This window comes from Mastigoproctus giganteus, chromosome 2 (genome assembly GCF_048544385.1).
Source record: "Mastigoproctus giganteus isolate SK-2022 chromosome 2, ASM4854438v1, whole genome shotgun sequence".
In the NCBI taxonomy this organism is placed as follows: Eukaryota; Metazoa; Arthropoda; class Arachnida; order Uropygi; family Thelyphonidae; genus Mastigoproctus; species Mastigoproctus giganteus.
In genome coordinates this window covers 253,967,497-253,991,281 of record NC_143576.1, presented here as the reverse complement: position 1 = coordinate 253,991,281, position 23,785 = coordinate 253,967,497, and the positions used below count along the sequence as shown (strand labels likewise).

Genomic DNA, 23,785 nt, shown 5'->3' with positions numbered 1-23,785 from the left:
AAAGAATGGAATGATATGGAAATCAGAGCATTGGTTTAGGTAAGGCCTAGCCTACCCAACGTCCGCCAGATGATTTTTTATAATGGTGACTACATCAGTGGGAAATCATTTACTAGCTGCACTAGGCACAAAACATAATGAGAAATATAAAACTAGATCAACTGTACTTCCCCGAATCGCCACCATTCCTTTCCTTCTTCGAACCACGTTGCATCACGGAAACACCAGGGAAAGAAAACTCTGTCCCTTCTCACGCCAGTTGAGTGGGTTACTTAATAGGTACAAGTGGAGAGAAGACTGGACATCTCAAAAGGAATAAAACATTTTTTTTTTTTTTAGAAAAGTATTTCTAGTGGAAAAAGTTTAAATAAGTAAGTATTGCAGAATCACTTGATGTCATTAAATATATCTATAAAATATTAATTAATAGATTTATTTTTCACTTTTCAGAATGAATTCGAAAAAAGAAAAGTTTCAGAAGAAAACAGACAATTCAGGGACCACTATTGCTTCCTCATAGTACAGAACTCCAGCTTATTGCACAGAGATAGTCACTGTATTTAAGGAATACAATGTTAAAAGACATCACGAAATGAACCATGGCGAATATGTGAAATTCAATAAAGAATTGAAAAAATGTAAGTGGGCTGCACTAAAATCTGAATTAAAGGTTCAGGAAATGTTTAGTTCATCGCTATATCATCTAACATTGTAAAAGCAAGCTAATTTGTCGCACTGTTAACTGCAAAAAAATGGGCCAGTTTCGAATGACGGATTGTGGAAGCCATTAAAAAGATATTTTGCCCAATAAAAGTAAAATATTTTCAAGCATAAGTCTATAGCATTGAACAGTACTCTTTGCCATTAATGATATTTCAGCTGGAATAGCAGTGACTTCCCAAGATCGGATTTAAGAATTGAAAGCTTATTCTTTAGTGTTTGACAAAAGTACGGATATTTCAGACACATTTCTACTTGCAGTATTTGGTTGGTTGATTTAGATTTTATTGGAGCATTAGCATCTAAGGCTATAATGCGCCAAGACCAGGTAATATATAAAAATTTATTCTCTCAGTGACCTAAGTAGTTAGGACACCATGTCCAGATATATAATAAAAGACATAACAATAACGTAAAAATTTTAAATACGAGTAAAAACTTTTATTGATTTAAAAAAGTTAAAAACAGCAGACACATTGTCATTGTCAGATAAAATCTGACTTAGTGTACACGGCTCAGTCAGATGGCTAAAAGCGGTAAAACGGATATTGCTAAAATCTGGACAGTCAGTTAAAAGGTGTCTAATCATTAAAATTGTGCCACAGGACACACACATAGGAGGGTCATCAGCCCTCAGCAAAAACGAATGAGTTAAATGACTGTGTCCTATGCGGGTCCGGACAAGAACAAGTTCCTCCTTACGATTCCTGCGCAGACTAGACTGCCACGGTTCAATTACAGGCTTTATACGATATAATTTATTCGCAGTCTGTCTATTCCACGAATCCTGCCATTGGGAATATATCTTTTGGTGTATTATTTGCCTGTAGTCTGTATAGGGGACTGACAGGCAGCGGTTATTATTGGGAATTGCTGATTTGGCTGCGGCGTCAGCCAAATCAATTCCCCTAATCCCAATGTGGCTGGGAATCCAGCAGAAGCGGATATCACATTCACGTCCAAGGAGGAAGTGAATCTTCTGCTGAATACTAGACAGAACTGGATAAGGATTATATCTCACAGATATTAAAGCCTGTAACATGCTGAGAGAATCGGAATATAAAATGAACCGTTGGTATTGGCATTCACTAATGTGATCCAAGGCTAACTCTATAGCATGCAGCTCTGCAGTAAATATACTGCATTCAGAGGGAGTCTGCTCCGATGTAGTGCTGTCTGTAAAGACAGCAGCAGATCCCACATGTGATTCCGACTTCGAACCGTCTGTGTAAACTGGCGTGAAGTCAGAATGTTCAGCTCTGTGTGCTGAATAAAGCTGCATGTAGACAGATGATGGAGTGTCCGACTTTCCCCAATTTCTAAGGGACAAGTCACATGTTGGACCATGAGCATGCCAGGGTGGAAGGGGTTGCTTTGGTGTTTGGGCAACCTTGTCTACCTTAATATTAAGTTCTTTGAGTAGCTCTTGGAGACAAATACCAAAAGAACGATTGGCAGTCTTCAGGTTGTTGTACAAATTTTCCCATCGTGGCTCAAAAACGAATGGCCACGTAGGATGGTCTGGCAGGGATTTCAGTTTTAAGGCGTACTTTACAGACAACTGCTTACGTCGAAGTGATAAGGGTGGTTCGTTTGCTTCGACGTATAAGCTCTGGACAGGAGATGTTCGAAATGCTCCAATAGGGATATGGAGAGCCTGATGATGGACAGGTTCCAGCCATCGAAGTACACTGTCTCTGGCCGAATTGTATACCAGGGACCCGTAATCTAGTCTGGATCGTACAAATGCACGATACATGCACGATAGTAGGGTGCATCGATCCGCACCCCAAGATGTTGAGGAAAGAGAGCGCAGAATATTCAGCCCTCTTGTGCACTTTGTGCAGAGTTGACGGATGTGATCCAGAAAGGTCAGCTTTTTATCGAATACGAGTCCCAAGAATTTTGTGTCCGCTGCTACTGGAATTGCATTTTGTCCGAGCTTTAATTCAGGTTCAGGATGAAGATTACGCTTACGACAAAAGTGTACGGAAACGGTCTTCTCCGGTGAGAACCTGAAGCCATTAGCAAGAGCCCAGAGTTGAGGCGATCAATAGCTTTCTGCAGTTGTCTTTCAATAACCCTCATGTTGCATGACTGACAAAATATGCTAAAGTCATCAACATAGAGCGCACTGTTTACAGTTGGAGGAAGTTGTTCTGCGATAGAATTTACTTTGATGGCAAAAAGCGTGACACTTAATACTGATCCTTGGGGTACTTCCTCCCCTTGGCTGAAGAAACGAGAGAGTGAGGATCCCACACGAACTTGGAAAGATCGATTGGCTAAGAAGTTTTTAATAAAAATGGGGAGTTTCCCCCTAAGGCCAAGGCTATGCAGATCTTTTAAGATGCCAAATCTCCAAGTTGTGTCATACGCTTTCTCCATGTCAAAGAACACCGACACCAAGTGTTCGCGTTTTAGGAAAGCATCCCGGATGGATGTTTCCAGTCTAATAAGATGGTCCAAAGTGGACCGGTTCCTTCGGAAGCTGCACTGGATGTTGGAGAGAAGGTCATTTGATTCTAAGTACCATATTAAACGAGAGTTAACCATTCTCTCCAGGATTTTGCACAGACAGCTAGTCAGAGCAATAGGACGATAATTGGTGGTGACTTTTGGATCCTTTCCTGGCTTAGGAAAGGCAAGAACGATTGCCTTTTGCGAGGAGTCCGGAAACTGCCCTTCAATAAAGATTCTGTTATACAGAAGGAGCAGACAATCCATAGATTTTGGTGAAAGATGTTTAATCATTTCATAATGGATACCATCTCGTCCAACAGCACTTGCTTTGGAAAGAGCGAGGGCTCTTTTCAGTTCCTGAATAGTGAAATCCCCGTTGTAGGGATAAATGCAATTAGATTTAAAGTTAAGTGCCCTTTTTTCGATTTTATATTTCAGGACCAGGAACTCTGGGGAATACGAAGATGTTGCAGAGATGGTAGAGAATGTTTCCCCAAGAGAATTGGCTATTGCAGTTGGATCTGCAATAGCACATCCATTATAATCTAGGATTGAAGAAGGGTGGGATGTATATTTTCCCTTCATTTTCCGGATTTTATCCCAGACTACCTTAGAGTTGGTAGACTGGTTAATAGATGATGTAAAACGGATCCACGATTCCTTTTGACTCTGACGGCAGATATATCGTGCTTTGGCTCGTGCACATTTAAAGGCTATAAGGTTGGTCGTGATAAAATATCGGCGGAATATCCCCCACGATTTGTTTTGAGCCTTTTTTGCTGCTGTGCATTGTGAATTCCACCAAGGTTTGGGAAATGGTGGAAACTGGGCAGATGTGTTTGGAACAGCGTTCGCAGCTGCTTGGACGATGATTTCTGTGATGTACTTTACTGCATCATTGATTGGCTCCCGACTGACTGTACTGAGGTCAAAATTTGCCTGATGTTGGAAGGCATTGCAGTCACCCTGATCAAACTTCCACCGTGGTAACCTAAAAGGAAGACATGGGCTCCCACTGTGTAACAAGGTTATCACGGGGAAGCGATCACTTCCGTATGGATTCTCCTCCACTTCCCAAGTGAGTGAAGGGGAGCAGATAGAGAGATTAGTGGCAGAAAAAGTACGGGTAGGCATGGGCCGAAGGTGTTTGTTCCAGTATTTAGAAGGGAAAGGTCATTGTCAGTGAGCATACCCTCTATGACTCGTCCCCTTCTGTTGATGTTAGCACTACCCCACAGGGTGTTATGTCCATTCATATCCCCGAGAAGTAAGTAAGGGGGAGGCAACTGCGTTACAAGATCATCAAGGTCTTCTTGGGAGATGTCAGTCCCAGGTGGCAAATAAAGACAGCAAACTGTTAATATAAATCCCACTGAAAGGCGAATTGCAACAGCTTCCATGCTAGTTGTAATTAGCAAGGGCTGAACTGGGATCTGATTTCCGACGAGGATAGCCACTCCTCCATGAGCATAGCCATCCGCAATTCTATCCTTTCGAAAAATTGTGATGTTGTGCATGGTGGAATCGTCATTTGCCTTTAGATATGTCTCCTGCAAGAAAAAGCAAACTAGCTCGTGCTTTTGCAAGAGGGCCTTGATGTCATAATATTTCGCCGGAATCCACGACAATTCCATTGTAGGAATTTAGCCATTATTTTGGCTTGGTGGGTCCATCAGGCGGCTTCCGAGGTGCTGAGGGCTTACTTTTATCAGTCTTGGGTTTATCTTTTTTGGGGAAGAATGGACGCTGTCCCATGTCCATTTCTTCCTCCGCAAAGAGTTCCAAGACTGAATCTTCGGGTACCTCCTTCTGCTCGACATCCATGTTTTCTTGGGTTCTAGGGGGGAACCTCCCCTTTCTTATTCTTTTCTTTCATAATTTCCTTTGTTGTTTGTGGAGCATTAGGAAGTACTGATATAGGAGTGGCAGCTGATTGGTTCTTCTGTGCAGGTTTTTGAGAACTTAATAGATAACGCGCGATGGGAGTGAAAGACTCCTTTGGAGGAATGGTCATGTCCGTCTGAGTTCCGACGGAACATTTCCCTGCTACCTTCTGGGCGTAGGTAGGTTTGTCGATATTCAAGGGTTTTACCGATTTTCTTGCCTCCTGGTATGATATATTTAGCTCTGCCTTCAGCCGTTGAATTTCTTTTTCTTCTTTCCACCTCTGGCATGCTCGTGAGTAGGCCGGGTGTTCGCCTTCACAGTTAAGACAGGTGGGTTTTGCGGCTGAACATGCTGTTGTTTCATGGTCCTTTGCACCGCATTGAGCGCATCCAAGGACTCCACGACAGGCCATTTGAGAGTGTCCATACTTCTGGCATTTAAAACACCGTAAAGGGTTCGGAACGTATGGACGCACTGAACAATTAATGTATCCAGCTTTAATCTCATCAGGAGGTTTAGGAGAGTTAAAAGTCAGGATAACGCTCCTGGTTTTAACAATTATTCCATCCCTTTGCACAGTAATTCTCTTGACGGCAATAACTCCCTGGGGTTTTAATTTGGAGCAGATTTCCTCCTCGGTTACGTCGAGAAGGTCCCACTCCGAAATGACACCTCTCGATGAATTGAGTGTTCTGTGTGGTGTCACTGTTATAGGGATTCCCCGATTGATGTTGTTCAGAGTAGATGTTCAGATTGCCTGTCATTTTTAGTTTCAATTAAAAGGTCTCCAGAACGAAGCCTCTTAACTGATTTGGGTGAACCTGCTAACCCGTATAACCCTTTTTGAATAAAAAAGGGCGACATTTTACCAATCGGTGTTTCATTGGTAGAATGCATAATTAAGAACCTTGGGACAGGCCCTGATGGTAATTCCGTTCGCTGCCTCTTTTTAGCAATAATGCTATCTGTCTCCTTTTCATTGATTTCAGATAGGGACCGGGTTGGGGCCCCTGAAGAAGTGAGTTTATCAGGATTCATGGAGTTTTTTAAATTTTTCAGTGCTCGGGCTCCCCACCCACCAAGGAGCCCAAAGGGACGCCCACTACCCGGGATGCAATAAATGCGCTTGGGAGTGGAACGCCAGGGCTACCCAGACACTATACCCGCACTGCCACCAGCCTGAATCCTGTCCCTCGGACCAGGAGGGCAGGGGCATGGCATTGACGCGGTTGACCCTCGAAGGCGAGCCTACTAACCGATTGATCCTAGCCGGGCCTTCTAGGACCACCCGTCTTGTCGAAGCAGGAGCCAAAGTGGTGTATTGAAGCTGGGCCCCTCAACCACCAGGATCCCCCTTTCCGAATTTCCACGGGTCTCATCGCCCGGCAAACACACCGGATTCCATTGGTGTAAGCCTGGAACCTGGGCTGTGGGATCCCAGTGATGCTAGTCTGGAAGTCCAGCAGCGTCATTGGGAGGTCCCCTCACCACGTACAGGTGCCCACGTCGAGGGGGCTTGCAGTATTTAATCGTGGAGTTAACTATTCTTCCAAGTGACAGAAAGAATGCTAAACATTTTAAGTTTGAAACACCACAAAAGGTGAATATGTTTTCCAAGCCATAAAAAAGGTGTTTGTCCGAAAAATAGTTTGCATTCAGAGGTGGTTTCTGGTTTAACAACAGATTGAGCACTGGCTGTGATAGGGAAGGATAAAGGTGCTGTAAAGTTGTTTAAGAATAAGTTGGAGATGAGAATGATTAAAATCAGTGAGGTATTGATTAAAATCATATGATTAAAATCAGTGAGGTACACTTTTTGATGCATCAGCAAAATTTATGCACTCAAGCGTTCTCTATGAACCATGTCATGGATGTAGTCATAAAAACAGTAGTAGTAGTAGTGGCATGAGATGCAAGAGAGCAAGTGTAGGAGCTTATGCAGCATCAGCCAAAAAAAAAAAAAAAAAAAAAAAACACCGTTCCCTCCAAATGCATGTCCAGTTCCTCCTTAAATTCATTTAACATATCAACTTCCACAAAGACAGATGGAAGTTTGTTCCAGCAATTAACCACCCGCTGGCTAAAGGCAAATTTCCCCACGTTTATTCTACATCTGTCTTTTCTTAATCTGAAGATATGCCTCCTTAGTTTTGTAAACTGAACAAGTGGAAGGATCCCATCAGAATTCAGCGTGCTCAACCCATTCAAGGCCATATACACCTCAATCAGATCACCACGCAGGTACCTAGTCTCCAGCTACTGCAATTTGCAGAACTTAAGCCTCTCTTGGTAAGAGGATCCCTTTGTGACTCCACTAATAACATTAGTCCACAAAGAGCAGCACCCATTTATTACCACCCTCTGTCTTCTCCCACTCAATTACCCTTTTATCCATTGTAGCAACTTACCCTTAATACCATTCTGCTCCAATTTGTACAGTAGTCTACCATGCGCAACAGTGTCAAAAGCTTTCCTGAAATCCAAGTATATGATATCAAAATTATTTTTTTGCATCCAGTTCTTTTGTAACCACATCATAGTATTTAATCAAATTTGTCAGACAAGACATTCCCTTAACAAACCCTTGCTGTGTCTGAATCATTGCTGCAGTCTTGTCAAAATGATCCTGCAATGCATCTTTAACCAGTGACTCCATTATTTTACACAGAACAGAAGGTAAACCAACTGGTCTGTAATTACTCTTGTCACCCTTCGATTCCCCTTTGGGAATTGAGGATACATTTGCACATCTCCAGTCTGTGGAGACCTCCCGAGTCTAAGGATGCTCTCATAATTATGGCTAAGGATTTGCTTAGTTGCTTTGCCACCTCCTTTATAACTGGGTAGATCCCATCCACCACAGGTGCCTTTCTGATGTTTAACTTCTACAATTTCTCCTCCACTTTGCTCTCAGATTTTACAAAATCATTTAAGCAACCTGCTACAATTTGATAACCTTCAGCCATTTTCAAACCTTAACTCCTCATCCGAGAATGTAGATGCCCAATGCTCATTCAGTTTGTTTGCTATCTGAGCAGGATCATCAACAGATCGATATCAAGAGGACCAATCAGATTCATCCCCTTTCTTTTAGAGTTTATAAGTAAAGAAATCCTTTCTTAGCATCGTTTGCCGAAGATTTATCATAATCTGTGTTCGCCTGCCTAACCTGACTGATATTGTTGGGATAGCAGAGACGTGGTGTCACACAGCTATAAGGAATACCGAACTGGAATTTGGGGATTACAGTGTGTACAGAAAGGATAGACAGGATAGAAAGGGAGGAGGTGTTATGCTGTTAATTAAGAAAAACAAAATCAAAATAAGTGCATCCAGTTGATATAGATAAACAGTGCACTGTTGAGTCAGTTTGGTGTGACATTAGCACTGCAAAAGTAAAAATAAGAGTAGGAGTGTGTTATAGGCCTAATGACTCATGAGTACAATGAACAATTATAAAGAGAAATAGAGTGGGCCAGTAAATCAGAATGTCTTATTATGGGGGATTTTAACTTCCCAGATATTGATTGCAACATGTGGGTTGGCCACTCACACACTAGTCAGACTTCTGTGGATTTATTGGATGATTGTTTTCTGCAGCAGCATGTTCGAGAGGCAACCAGAGAGAGAGTAATACTCTTGATCAGCAGTGATCATTCGTATATTAAGAATTTGCAGATAAAGGAACCACTAGGTGGCAGTGATCACAGTGTACTGATGTGGGATTTACTTAAAGATATAATTACCATCAGGGGTAAAGGAAAGGGTTTTTCCTTCCATAACGGTGAGTACAGTGGTCTCTGAAAGTTTTTAAATTCTGTACAGTGGGATAAACTGACGATGTTACCAACAGTAAATTCTAAGTGGGAAGCATTCAAGGAATTAATCGTGGATGCTACCAAAAAGTTTCATACCTTTTAAGAAATATTGTTCAAGGTTTAGGCCTAAATGGTTGTCAAATGAACTAATGAGACTCGTAACAGAGAAGAAAAATGCATGGGATGCATATAAATTATCAAGCGACTCAGAAGCCTATGGCAGATATAAGTTTATCTGTAATCAGGTGACAAAGGAGGTTCGGCAGGCGAAGGTAGATTACGAGACATCCTTGGCAAAAGATGTTAAGAAAAACAGCAAGGATTTCTTTACTTATATAAACTCTAAAAGGAAGTAGATGAACCTGATTGGTCCACTTGACATCAATGGTTCGACTGTTGATGATCCTGCTCAGGTAGCAAACAAACTGAATGAGTATTTTGCATCTACATTCACACATGAGGAATTATTAAGGTTTGAAAATGGTAGAACGTTATCAAATTGTAGCAGGATACTTAATGATTTTTTAATTACTGAGAGCAAAGTGGAGGAGAAATTGAGATCGGGTAATTTTTTTTTTTTTTTTATGAAAACCCCAAACACGAAAGGTATCAAAACCTATAGTACTCAGTACTGTGCATGGGTTGAAGGGAAGTATGGGGGAAGGGGGATGTCGGAAACTTTGCTCTAGAGACTAAACATGGGTTTAGTCTCTAGAAAAGTGGTGGTAGACCACTTAGTTTAACTTCTGTTCCGGGTAAAATAATGGAGTCACTGGTTAAAGATGCATTGCAGAATCATCTAGACAACACTGCAGCAATAATTCAGACACAGCATGGGTTTGTTAAGAGAAATTCTTGTCTGACAAATTTGATAGGATATTATGATGTGGTTACAAAGGAACTGGATGAAAAAAATAATTTTGATATCATATATTTGGATTTCAGGAAAACCTTTGACACTGTTGCTCATGAAAGACTATTGTACAAATTGGAGCAAAATAGTTGAATGGGAAAAGACAGAGGGTGGTAATCAATGGGTGCTGCTCTTCGTGGATGAATGTTATTAGTGGAGTCCCACAGGGTTGGGTGTTGGGTCCCCTGTTGTTTTGTATATTTATCAATGATATTGATGAAGGTATATCAGGCTTAATGTCGAAGTTTGCAGATGATACAAAGGTTGGCAGGGTTGTTAATGACAGTAATGGCAGTGTGCTGCTGCAACAGAATCTAGATAATTTGGGCAGATTGGGCTAAGAAGTGGCAACTGCAGTTTAACCTTGACAAATGCAAAGTACTGCATATGGGTAGAAGTAACCCCAGAGAAACGTACCGTGTGGTACTACACTTATGGTGGTAGAAAATGAAAAAGACTGGGAGTAATTGTGCAGGCAAATATGAAGTTTTCTGAGCAATGCAGACAGGCTGCCAGGCCAGGTCATGGGGTTTTGTCAATGATATATAGGAATTTTGGTAGCAGGGAAAAGGAAGTGATTATCCCTCTGTATAAGGCAATGGTCAGGCCATTCCTTGAGTACTGCATACAGGTCTGGAGGCCTAATTTTAGGATAGATGTAGATTTACTTGAGTGTGTACAGAGAAGGGCAACAAGATTGGTGAGGGGAATGAAGGGATCCTCTTACCAAGAGAGGCTTAAGTTCTGCAAATTGCAGTGGCTGGAGACTAGGCACCTGCGCGGTGATCTGATTGAGGTGTATAAGGCCTTGAATGGATTGAGCACGCTGATGGGATCCTTCCACTTGTTCAGATTACGAACCTAAGGGGGTCATAAATTCAAATTAAGAAAAGACAGATATAGAATAGATGTGCGGAAATTTGCCTTTAGCCAGCAAGTGGGTAATTGCTGGAACAAGCTTCCATCTGTCGCTGAAGTTGATAGATTGAATAAATTTAAGGAGGAACTGGACAGGCATTTGGAGGGAATGGTGCGATTTTTGATTTTTTTTGGCAGATGCTGCATAAGCTCATACACATGCTTTCTTGCATCACATGCCACTACGACTACTACCTCCTTTGTGACCTGATTACATACTAGCTTATATCTGCCATAGGCTTCTTAGTCGCTTGATAATTTATATGCATCCCATGCAATTTTCTTCTCTTTCATTATCTCTGTCTTGTCTATACCGCATAACCTGCAAAGATTGTAACAGTTGCTACATAGGGGAGACCTCGAGACATCACAAAGACTGCCTTGCAGAGCACGACACATCGATTCGACTTGCTGAGACTAACCAATCCACAATTGTGGAACACTTCTCGTCAACTCACCATGACCTTAAACCCAAGCGTGACTATGATTTTCACTATGAAGTTTTTTGTAAACGATATCATGCTTCTCCTGCCATCTTGTGAGTCATCCATCCATCGCCTTAAACTCTTTGTGTAGTTTTCAGCAATATCATTAGCTTTTTGAAGAAGAACGCTTTGATTGATTGGTGAATTAAATGAGCTGGCTAGTTTGACCCAAATGAACAGAGCTTCATCTGTTGCTTGGCATTCTCTTCACATTAATCAGTGTTTAATGTGTAATATGATTTTAATAATTTTGATGAAGATAACTGAGGCACTCAATTTTACTGCTGCTTCATTATAAAACATATTGCTCAAGTTTAATTTGTCATATGTTTCTATTATTTGTAACTTATCTTTGTTTAATGGTTGTGACCTCTAGAAATGTGACCTGCAATTTGTGCTTTAGTAAAAGATCACGGAGGCATTCAAAAATTGATTCTTATAACAGATGCTTACAGAGTGTGAGTGTGTGTGTGTGTGATGTTATTTAAAAATAACATCAAAGTAACAATTGGTGGTAAAAGAAAAAAAAAAAAAAAAAAAAATTGAAAACAAGATATGACAAAAGCACAAAAACGAGCAAAGCAGCAGTAAAGGATGCAAAAGTATATAAGCATGCAAGTGTAAATAAATTGGAAAAAAAGTTTGTATAGATGGAGGTGAGAATTGCACAAAGTGCCAGTGACTAGAAGGGTAAGGATAGTAGAACAAAGAAGTAACGTGAATATGAAAAAGGCGAAAGAATGTTAATATCCTAAAAGTTATGATGAATTAAGAAAATTATGGGCTGAATTTGCAAATCCAATTTGGAGGTGAAGGAACTGTAAAGTAAAATTATTAATACAAATAATTGAACAAAATAAAGTAAAATCGAATAAAATAAAGTGGTGGAGCTGTCATCAGATATGGGAGGACAAATTTAGTTATACATCAAATAGAGGGAAGGCAAAAATACATCTAATGTCAGCAGAAGTAAATATTGATACATGGTTAGGTAATTCATCAGGGGACTAAACCCAACCATGTATCATGAACTGAGTTTCTATATTTGTCCATAGTAGAAGAAATGTAAAATAAAGCCAAAAAGTAAAAAAGAAAGAACATTCTTTTACAGTATGGACAAGATAGTTCCTAAAAATAAATAGTAAATCCATTGTTAGTGCTTTGCATTTGTCAATATCAAGCTTCAGTTGCCACTTATCAACCCATGTGCCAAGTTTTCTAGATCCTGTTGCAGTAGCATACCTACTTTACTATCATTAACAACCCTGCCAACCTTTGTATCATCTGCAAACTTGGACATTAAGCCTGATATACCTTCATCAAAATCATTAATAAATAAACTCATAAACCCAGGAACTCGCTTTACGAGTTCCCGGGTTTATGAGTTTTTTTATCCCCAGTATCAACAAAATCGAAAATATGAACATTAATTGCAAACAATGGAGGTTAATCATTCACAAATACCGCATTCCAAACCATGTGCGAGTTATACAATACAGTGTACCCTGCTTTACAATATTAATCAGTTCCAGAGACACCATCGTATCGTTAAAATATCGTAATGTGAACCCAATAACATTGTTTTTTGGTAAATCATTTCAACATCTTGGAAGTTGAAATTTTCTGTATAACTAAGCTATTTACAGAAAGCGTGGGTGTGGTTTGTAAGTTGTATTACATTTTACCAATTCAAATCATTACAATACAGTACACTTTCATCTTTATCATATGTTCCCTTATAAGAATCAATTTTAAACGCCTTTGTGATATTTTTCTAAAGCACATTTCTGGAGGTCACGACCATAAAACAATAAAAACGATTTGCACTTTTATAATTGCCTGCACTAACAGGAAACACATTTCTGTTAGTGCAGGCAATTATAAACAGGTAGTAAACTCGATGTTATTGCATTTGCAAAAACACCGACAGCTGGAATTGCGTGGTTTTTACGGTATTATGGTGAAATGTGTTTCCTCATTACTGGCTTCTTCAGTTGTACAAAAAACAAATTTTCAGAATCTTCTCTTCGTTCTTTTTTAAGCTTCGTAAACTTGTTACTCCATACGGATCGTGTTAGTTGCAATTTGTGAGTGCCGTGTGTGCAATTTATGGATGCAATCTTGAAATTTATAATTAAAAGAGAAGAAAGATTATCTCGGAAACAAACGTCTACTGAAACATTTCTGAAGAAGACGAATCCTTGTGCAACAAACCAACAAGTGTCGAGCCAATAATGAGTGATCAACAAGAGTGCATTTAGTCGATGATGAAGAATAAACATTCTTTAACATTTGTAAGTCGTAAATAATCTCTATTATAATTTGCTTGATTTTACCGGCTACATTTTCATTTCTTTCGATAAATCAATCATTGTTTAAATAAACTAATTAGCTAACTAATTTAATTGTTGAGAATGTAACCACTATTTCCCATATGTCTAAGGGAAATAAATTCCCACTTTACGAGTTTGCTTTACGAGCGCACGCTAGGAATGAATTAACTGGTAAAGTCAAGAACTACCTGTTCTTGACTTTACCTGGAGTCAAGAACTCCACTAATAACATTAGCCCACTACGAACAGCATCCATTAGCATTAGTAGAAACATACAATGCAAGAAAGAAAGCTTATGCAGCAACGCTGCATAAGCTTTCTTTCAGGAACCCTGGAGAACTCCACTAATAACATTAATCCACTACGAACAGCATCCATTAGCATTAGTAGAGGCATACAATGCAAGAAAGAAAGCTTATGCAGCATAGCAAAAAAAAAAAAAAAAAACTTTCACCCTTCCATTCATTGCAAATGCCTGTCCAGCTCAGCCTTTGATAGCCTATTTAGGCTATCAACTAACACAACAAATGAACAGCAGAGGTGAGATTGCAATACCCTATCTTGGTCCATTATTAGTTTCAAACCAGGACATTATAAATGAAGGTTTTCACAGAGCTTTCGGTCCCTTTATATAGACTTTTAATGCTCTTTATCAACGACTTTCCATAGTCTTCTTTCTCTCTACTCCATCATATGCCTTTTCGATATATATATAAAAATAAAATAAAAAACCACGCACAGATCTATTCTATAATTGTAAAGTTTTTCAATCATTTTCCTTTCAGCAAATATTATATGCATGTTGTTGTTCCTTTTCTGGTGCCACTCTTCCCTTCCCTTGTCCTACTTTCAATCCTTTCTTGTACTTTCTGCTCTACTATTCTTTTGTACAATTTCCCTATGTGACTAGTCAGAGTGATACCCCTTAATTCCAACACTTTTTCCCTATTCTCCTTTATATATATATATATATTAGGCACAATCAATCCTTTTTTTTTTTTTTTTTCCTCTTGGCATCCTTTCTCCTCCCATACTACTTTCATTACTTTGGTTAGCACATCTTACTATTTCTATAGTCAGGTCAACACATCCTGGAAATTTACTCCCTCTCATTTTTCCAACTGCAGCCAACACTTCACTTCTTTAAACCATCCCATCCCCAATCTCTTCTTTTACTATATCTAGTTTTTCTCTGATGTTAAGTACCTCCTTATTTCTTCTTCATTTTTAATTATTCTTCCCATCATATACAGGTAATATTGTCCCTTCCTATTCCTTGATCTATTCTTCACTAATCCATATAAAATCCACCCCCCCCTCCCGTTACTAACATTCTGTAGATATTGTGACCAACTCTCCAGCCATTTCTTCTCCTCTTTCGCTATTATCTTTGCCTGCCCTTTAGCCTCTTTATATTCTATCTCTAACTCATTCATTGGTTGTTAGATCAATTTCTGAAGGTCCTATTTCTCTTAGGGTAACCTCTTGTGCTCTAATTCTATCGCTGTCTCTTTCCATCTCGTTACACTGTTTATCCTCCCAAACACTCCCTCCACAGTTACCACCAATGCATTTTTAAATGCTTCCCATTCCTCTTGCACCTCTTCTTACACCTTGTACTTTATTCTCAGGCCTTGGTTTCTCTAGATTTTCTCTCAGTTTCTCAATCTTTCTAATTTATATATACAGGCAGTTCCCGCTTTAAGAGTTTTTTTTTTTTTTCCCCTTTCAGGTTTCAACCAAATCGAAAATATGAACATTAATTGCAAAAAATGAATGTCAAACATTCACTAAATCCTGCATTTCATACCATGTGTGTAGCAATACAATATAGTGCACCCTGCATTACAATATTAATCTGTTCCAGAGAACCATTATATCGTGAAAATCTTGTAATGCGAACCCAATAACACATTGTTTTTTAGTTATTTATTCCTGCTATATATCTAAGCTATTTATCTCTCTAAAAGGTAATTTTTAGAATGTAAATTGTGTTAGTTACCAACTGAAATCATGAAAATGCACTACACTTACATCATTATCAGATGCTCTGTTCTAAGAATCAATTTTGAATGCCTTTGTGATATTTTTCTAAAGCATATTTCTGGAAGTCATGACCATAAAATAATAAAAACAATTTGCACTTTCTGCTTTATTGGGCTTTTTTGTTAGTGCAATCAATTGTAAATGGGCAGTAAATTCGATATTACATTTGCAAAAATACTGATAGCTGGAATTCTGTGGGTTTTTATATATTATTAAGGTGAAATGTGTTTCCCCTTCTGCAATCTTCAAAAACAAATACATTTTAAAGATCTTCTCTTTCCTTTTTTTTAAGCTTCGTAAACTTGTTACTCCGCACGAATAGTGTTAGTTGTAATCTCACTTGGCCATATCATGTTAGTTGCAATTTGTACATGCTATTGGGATATAGCATGTACAAATTGTCAGTATATCTTTCTCCAAACCACCTAATACCACTTTGATAACACAAGTAACATTCTTGCACTTTCTAGATAAGTGTATCCCATCCTCATTCAGAGGGGGGGGGAACCACCTTCCGGTTAACAAGTGTACACCATTGAGAAAATTTCTACACCCAAAGATTGCACAATTTCCTCCTGGGCCAAACTGAATAAAAAGGCTCTCATCGTGTATTCAATCCTATTATACTTCAGCAAAATTCCAGCTTCCTACAAATTTAGATTTAACCTGCAGGTTTTGTTCAATGCATCTCATATGTGAGATGCAATTCCTCAGAGCTTAAGTTTAATATCATTAGGACCAATGTGTAGAGCAATATTATCTATTGTGTCCTTCAAAGAAAAATTTGAGTATTTTGATAATGTATCCATGAATGCCTGTTTTCCTACAGAAGTAATGCATGCATAACTATATCGTAGATTTCATGAACTGATTTGAGCATCAAATCAACTGATTAATCAATCAATCACAAATATAGAAGGAACACTGTTACTCTTGCACAATTTCCTCCAGACTGAATAAAAAGGCTCTCATCGTGTATTCCATTCTATTATACTTCAATCAATCACAAATATAGAAGGAACACTGTTTCTCCTGCACTACAAAACACTTAATGAAATGTAATTTTAAAACAATTGTCTTACCTTCTTCTGATACTTGACTAGGTTTAGTCGTAAGAAAATTGAGAAGATCACAAATAACTCCTCTCATAGGACCTTCAAGGGTAGGGACAGTTCCAGATTTTGCAGGCAATGACTTCAGCATCTGCACCGCATTATTACTTGTATATCGAGTATCGTCTTCTTCTAAATTATTACATGAAATAAAAAACTAGAATTATCAAAAAAGAAATTTGAACTTAAATCAATGGAAACAGTAATTGTTCTTATTGTGCAATATTGTTTCATATGCTCCCATTAAAAATAGGTGCTGAAGTTAATTAGGACATAGATTAACTGTGACTAAATTCACACGATTAAGAAAATAATTATATATTGAAATATAGGGTAAATAAGGCATTAAAAATCTATCCAATTATATTAAAAGACGCAAAAAAAAAAAAAAAAAAAAAAGAAGTAAACTTTAGCCATAATTATGAGAGTATGCTTGAATTCAGGAGACAGTCTATGGATTGGAAATGTTCAGAGGTCTCCCGTGAAAGGGGGATTGAAGGGAGTAATTGGACCTGGAAGCTTATATGATTAGCCAGTATCACACAGTAACAATATAACTAGACAAAAAAAAAAAAAATAAATAAATAAATAAATAATAATAATACTGACATCATACATTCAGATTTCAGTAAAATTTTTCACTGTTTCAGATGTAAGCCAATTGTAGAAACTCGAGGAAAATTGCAAAAGTCACTGCTATAGGTAAAAAAGGACTGCTGAGTGGCAAAAGGCAGGAAGTGGCACTGCTCTGTCTTTGTGAACTTACAACCTTGAGGAACTCCACTAAGTTATTATAGACTCCCTCATAGTTCAGTACTGGGCCATTTATTGGTCTGAATATTTACTATGTTGAAGGCATATCAGCATTAGTAGAGGTGTACGATGCAACAAAGCAAGCAAAAAAAAAAAAAAACCGCTCCCATTTCACCCCTCCATTCATTCCAAATACCTGTCCAGCTCAGCCTTAAATTTATTTAGGCTATCAACTTCCACAACAAAGGATGGAAGTCTGTTCCACCAACCAACTACCCACTGGCTAAAGGCAAACTTCCGCACATCTATCCTACATCTGTCTTTCCTCAATTTTAATTTATGCCCTCCCAGGTGATTATTCTGAGCAAGAGGAAGAATCCCATCAGCATTGGGCATGCACAAACCATTCAAGGCTTTATACAAATGTAAAGTACTACATATACACCTCATTTTTTTATACACCTCAATCAGATCACCTCGTAGGTGCCTAGTCTCCAGATACTGTAATTTGCAAAATTTAAGCCTTTCTTTGTAAGAGCCTTTGTTCCCTTCACTAATCTTGTTGCCCTTCTCTGTAGTAGTTCCAACAGCTCTACATCCTTCTTAAAATGAGGCCTCCAGACCTCTTTACAGTACAGTACTCAAGGTGTGGCCTGACCATTGCCTTATACAAGGGAATAATCACCTCCTTATCCCTGCTAGAAAAATTCCTGTATATCAGTGACAAGACACCATGAGCTATTCTTGCAGTACATCTGCACTGCTCAGAGAACTTCATATCTGCCTGCACAATTACCACCAATCTTTTTCATTCTCTAATACTGTCAGTGTAGTACCACAGAGTTCATACATTGCTCTGGGGTTGCTGTTTCCCATATGTAGTACTTTACATTTGTCAATGTTAAACTTCATTTGCCACCTCTCAGCCCATCTGATCAACCTTTCCAGATCCTGTTGCAGCAGCATAGCATCAGTAGTGTCCTTAACAACCCTGCCAACCTTTCTTTCATCTGCAAACTTGGACATTAAGCTTGATATACCATCAGCAATATTATTTATAAATACAGAAAACAATAATGGACCCAACACTGAACCCTGAGGGACTCCGCTAATAACATTAGTCCACGATGAGCAGTGTCCATTGATTACCACTCTCTGTCTTCTCCCCCTCAACCACCCCTTTATCCATAGCAGCGATTTGCCTCCAATGCCACACTGCTCCAATTTGTGCAGCAGTCTTCCATGTGCAACAGTATCAAAAGCCTTTCTAAGATCCAAATATATAATATCAAATTTATTCCCTGCATCCAGTTCTTTTGTGACTACATCATAGTATCCAACCAAATTGGTCAGGCAAGACGTTCCCTTAACAAAACCATGCTGTGTCCAAGCTATAACTGAAGTCTTGTCTAGATGATCCTGCAGTGCTTCTTTAACCGTGTGATGTTTAATATCAACGGGTCTAGATGACATGATGCTTGGCAGAGTAGATGACAGAAATCAGGGCATGTTGCTGTAACAAAGCTTAGTCACAGTCTTCAAACCGCATCACAAAAATTAGCCTTTGACGTGGCCACTAAAGATTAATATTTAAAAATAAAAAGGTACTGCATATGGAAAGTAATAATCATAGTATAACATACCAACTGGGTGGTACCACACTCAAGATAGTGGGGAAAGGAAAAGAATTTTCTGGATATTGTTCAGTCTAACATGAAGTTTCCTGAGCAGTGCAGACAGTTCCTAGGATGCCTCATGAGCTCTACCAATTATATATAGGAATTTTGCAATCAGGAATAAGGAGGCAACTGTCCTATTGAATAAGTCAATGATTAGGTGGCATATTGACTACTCCATATAGGTCTGGAAGCCTCGTTTTAGGAAGGATACGGATCTCTACAAACAACAACAAGATGTTAAGGCTTGCTAAAAAAAAAAAGATTATGTTGACAATTACAGCAGCTATAAACTAGGACTCCACAGGAAGACCCGAAGTATTGAAGGTCTTAAATGGATTGAGTATATTAAATGTGGGTCACAATTAACTCCACCTGACACACACACAAAGGAATGTGTAAAAATCTGCTTTCAGCTGGAGTTGTTTTTTTGTTCTTTATATATATATATATAATAATTAATTAATATGATAAATATCCGGAAGTTTTAAAAATTATATCAAAATGTCAAAAGAAAGTTACGATAGCCTACATTAGATAAAGGCGGGAAAAATTTGCTAAATACAGTACTCCGAAAATAATAAATAATGAAATCTGATGTCAGCAAAGTAAATATTGATTCTAAATCAGGTATTTCATCGGGGGACTACACCTGACATAGCATAAACGGACTGCGTTTCCATACTTGCCCATAGTTATGCAATAGAAAATTTATAAATGTAAACAAATAAATAAATATATAAAAAAAAAAAAAAACGGAAAAGTATCTCTTACAAAGTATGGACAAGGTAGTCCCTACACAGTATTATAATGAAAATGTAATTAAGATAAAAGGGTGAATATTATTAAAAGTAGAAGATTAAAAATATTATACCTAAAAATGGCGATGCGAAATTACATGAGGTCAATACGATAGCTGCAAACAAAACAAATGAAACAGCTACTAACGAAAAATAGATGACTAGTGACCTCTATAATCAGTTTTTAAAAACAGTATTTTAAATACACAGAATAAACTAAATTACTTTGCTGACATCAGATTTCATTATTTATTATTTTCGGAGTACTGTATTTAGCAAATTTTTCCCGCCTTTATCTGATGTAGGCTATCGTAACTTTCTTTTGACATTTTGATAATTTTTTAAACTTTCCGGATGTTTTGAACTGCCATCTTTTACTTTTATTTATCATATTAATTATAATATACATATATTTACATTTGCATCCGTTGCTGCTGCTTTGCGCGCTTCGATACATTTCCCATATCCAGTTTATTTAACTCTCTGATGTTTTCTGTTTTTACTCTTTAATACAATCTGTTATATATTATATATATATATATATATATATATATATATATTTAGCATAATAAGAGCTATTATCTGCTCAATATCTCCTATATTCTGTTACTTTTAGTAAATAATAGGACATATCTTGATCTCTTTATAGGAAGAATTCTTATCCAACTCTCCAATTCCATCACGCAAATTAATTAAAATACAATGAATTCAATAAACTATTAGAACACATTAAAATAAACTATTATTTTAATGTGTGACATAACAACAGCTACGACACCAATTTAATAATCAGGAATCACTGTTGAGGTCCCAACTGAACACAGTGACACAACCATCATATAGGCAAACATAATGTCAAATTTACTTAGTAGGAAAAAAAAAAACTAAATAAGAAATACATGAAGACAGATTTCTTCCTCTTTAAGTTAGACCGAAACTTTTCAATACTTCTTGTTGACTGAATGAAACTAAAAAATGCATCGATGTGTAAGTATTTAAAAGGAATTTAGTCCTCATCATGCATGCGTATATAGGACCAATCACCCAATATTAAAAAAGGTCTACGAATATTAATTGAGTTTTTACAGAGTTTCATTTCAAGCATTTCAGCAATAAGTAGTTTACTTAAGTTTACTCTACTTACAATAAGTGGTTAATGATCTTGGTAAAACACCTCCAACCATTCCCAACACACTCCATTCAATGCCTCCTGTGGTCTTCCGTCAAAAGGATATCAGAAGGATTTTGATGAATCTTGATGCTAAGATACCTCTAGGTTCTGATGGTATTTCTCCACTTGTTCTCAAAACCTGTGCTCCTGAACTTACTGCCGCCTTTTTTCACTTTCTTATTCCAAAGGTGTTTTTCCTTCTGCTTGGATATTTGCTCATATCCAGCCAGTTCCTAAAAAGGGTGACAAATCCTTCCCCCATCCAATTATGTCCCATTGCAATTACTTCTACTCTTTCTAAAATAATGGAGAAATCAATTAACCGCCAATTCTTAAACTACCTAGAAACCTTCCATCTGATCAACGATCGCCAGTATGGATTCCGTCAGTGTCGATCCACTGGTGATATTCTGGCTTATGTTACCATTTATGGACTAATTCAATGGAAAGGTTCAGTGAAACACAAGTAGTTGCTCTTGACATCTCAAAGGCTTTTGATCGTGTTTGGCATAAAGGTCTTTTAAACAAGCTTCCATTTTATGGTTTGCCAACTGTTTTTAGTAATTGGTTATCCAGTTTTCTCTCTGATCGCTCACTGAGGGTGATGGTAGATGGCTCTCTGTCTTCTAACTTCTCCACCAATGCCGGTGTCCCCCAAGGTTCAGTTCTTTCCCCCACACTTTTCCTCTTGTATATTAATGACCTTCTCCATTGACTGGAAATCCTATCCATAGTTTTGCCGATGATAAGACATTGCATTCCACTTTCCATTTTGAGAAACCTTGTCCTGCTCAATCAGTTTCAACTTCTCAAAAATCTGCTACCAATTCCTTAAATGCCGATCTTCAGGTAATTCTCCAGTGGGGCAAAGACAATTTACAAAAAAGTAATGCCGAGAGCGAAAGAGAAAACTTCATTTTCTCTTTCGCTCTCGGCATTACTTTTCGTCCAAACAGCTGCTCACTCTGTATAAATCGCAAATCTGCCCTGCCAAAAAATTTGAAGGAGATTTGCAGAAAAACCGTGAAGGAGATAACGGTAAAAGAATTAGATGAAATCTTTCGTATCACATAGAACCTCAAACAAAAGGTTTGATGTTCTCTGCGATATTTATTTCGCCAGGGCGCAGAGAAGATTGTTGTCGGCTATCGGAAATTGATTGATGAAAAGAGAAAGTCAACACTGTTCAAATATTTCCGCAACAGTAATTTCTTCATTGTGTATTTTATGTCAGAGGTTCCCAAACTTTCTCGGTTCACGGTGCCTTTAATTTCTCAGTAATGTTTTCAAGGCGCAGCCAGACCAAAAGAAATACCTAACAGTTTTGTTTAGTAGTTAGGTCCAAACAACTTAATAAGAAATGTTGCAACTGTGAACTACCTCGAGCTAGTAGTTCACGCAGTGTCCGACAGATGTCGAATATCGCTGTTTCCCTCGAAAATGTAAAATGTTCCACGGCGCACAGTTTAAGACCCGCTGTTTCATGCAATAAACATTTAATTCCATAATTATTTTCATTATCTTTCACATTATATACAGTTAAAAAGTTATTTAAAAGGTATTTTTAAAATTCTTTATGGACATTCCAGAAGGTCAAGGACCAATTATAATTTTTCCTACTGGTTATGATATTCGATTAACACATTTCCGTTTTGCGCGATGTGCTCGTGGGATGAATTAATCGCGTTAATCGAGGCCCGCCTGTATAATATGGGTGGTAGCTATTGTAATGTAATAACATGCCCATATTAGTAGGTTTTCTTTAAATGCTAAAATGTAGTTTTTCCCCTACCCCTTGTGTAAAATTAAGAAAGTTGAGAGATTTTGTATCTTCCTTCTCGGTTTCTAAAGTAAATTTTAGTCTCATATGGATATTATTAAAAACTTGTAAAGTGGAATTTATGGTTGTCTGATTAGTTATAATGAGAACATCGTGAAGTATCTGCCATAATATGAGACTTCTGGTATAAATGGATTCAAATATATACTCTCTATCTTGTCCAGACATAATTCAGCAATAAGTCCACTAATGCTAATGCCCATTGGTAAGCCAAAAAATCTGTCTGTATATTTTTTCTTGAAATAAAACATAATGGCAGAAACTAATATTTTAGCAAATTCGAAAACCTTATCTTTAGGGAGCCTAGTGTTATTTTTATTGATATTGCTCTCATTGAGCAGGTTCTAAACATCATCTGATGCATATGGAACATTTACATTGGTGTATAAAGATGTTACATCAAGAGTATAATTCGGTGTCTTTCATAATTTTATGGTCTTTTAATGTCATAAAAGGCAAAACATAATTTTTAATATTATATCTTAAAATATCTCTGAATGATTTTAAAATAGAATAGATGAACATCGCTAATGATGAGAGTGCCGAATTTTTGTACAAAACAATTGGGCGTATTGGATTACCTGGTTTATGTAGCTTTATTTGGCCAAGAAGAGTGGGAACATTGTAGGTTCGTGCTTTAGCTTGCTTACGATGTGACATTGTAATATAGTCGTCCTTCCTATATAATGTTAGGGTTTTATTATACAGTAAAATCAGTTGGTCAGTTGCAATTGTTATCCGAGTTCAAAGTCTTATTCTACTGTATACAGCAATCTAATTTTTGTGTCATTTTATCTGAGCTGATGGTCTTCTTTGGAACTTATCTTTAAATTAATTTAAAATATTTGTT

The 23,785-nt window shown here is 37.9% G+C and overlaps 1 protein-coding gene across 6 annotated transcripts in view; it reads right to left on the bottom strand.

Moving 5' to 3' along the window:
• The window catches only part of HUWE1 (HECT, UBA and WWE domain containing E3 ubiquitin protein ligase 1), a 1,105,343-nt gene that overhangs the window by 523,635 nt on the left and 557,923 nt on the right, over positions 1-23,785 (bottom strand). For all 6 annotated transcript variants that reach the window (XM_090389849.1, XM_090389845.1, XM_090389850.1 and 3 more), the window contains one exon: positions 16,666-16,827. In XM_090389849.1, the coding sequence (XP_090245975.1) occupies positions 16,666-16,827 (162 nt within the window). The remainder of the gene's footprint in view (positions 1-16,665; positions 16,828-23,785) is intronic.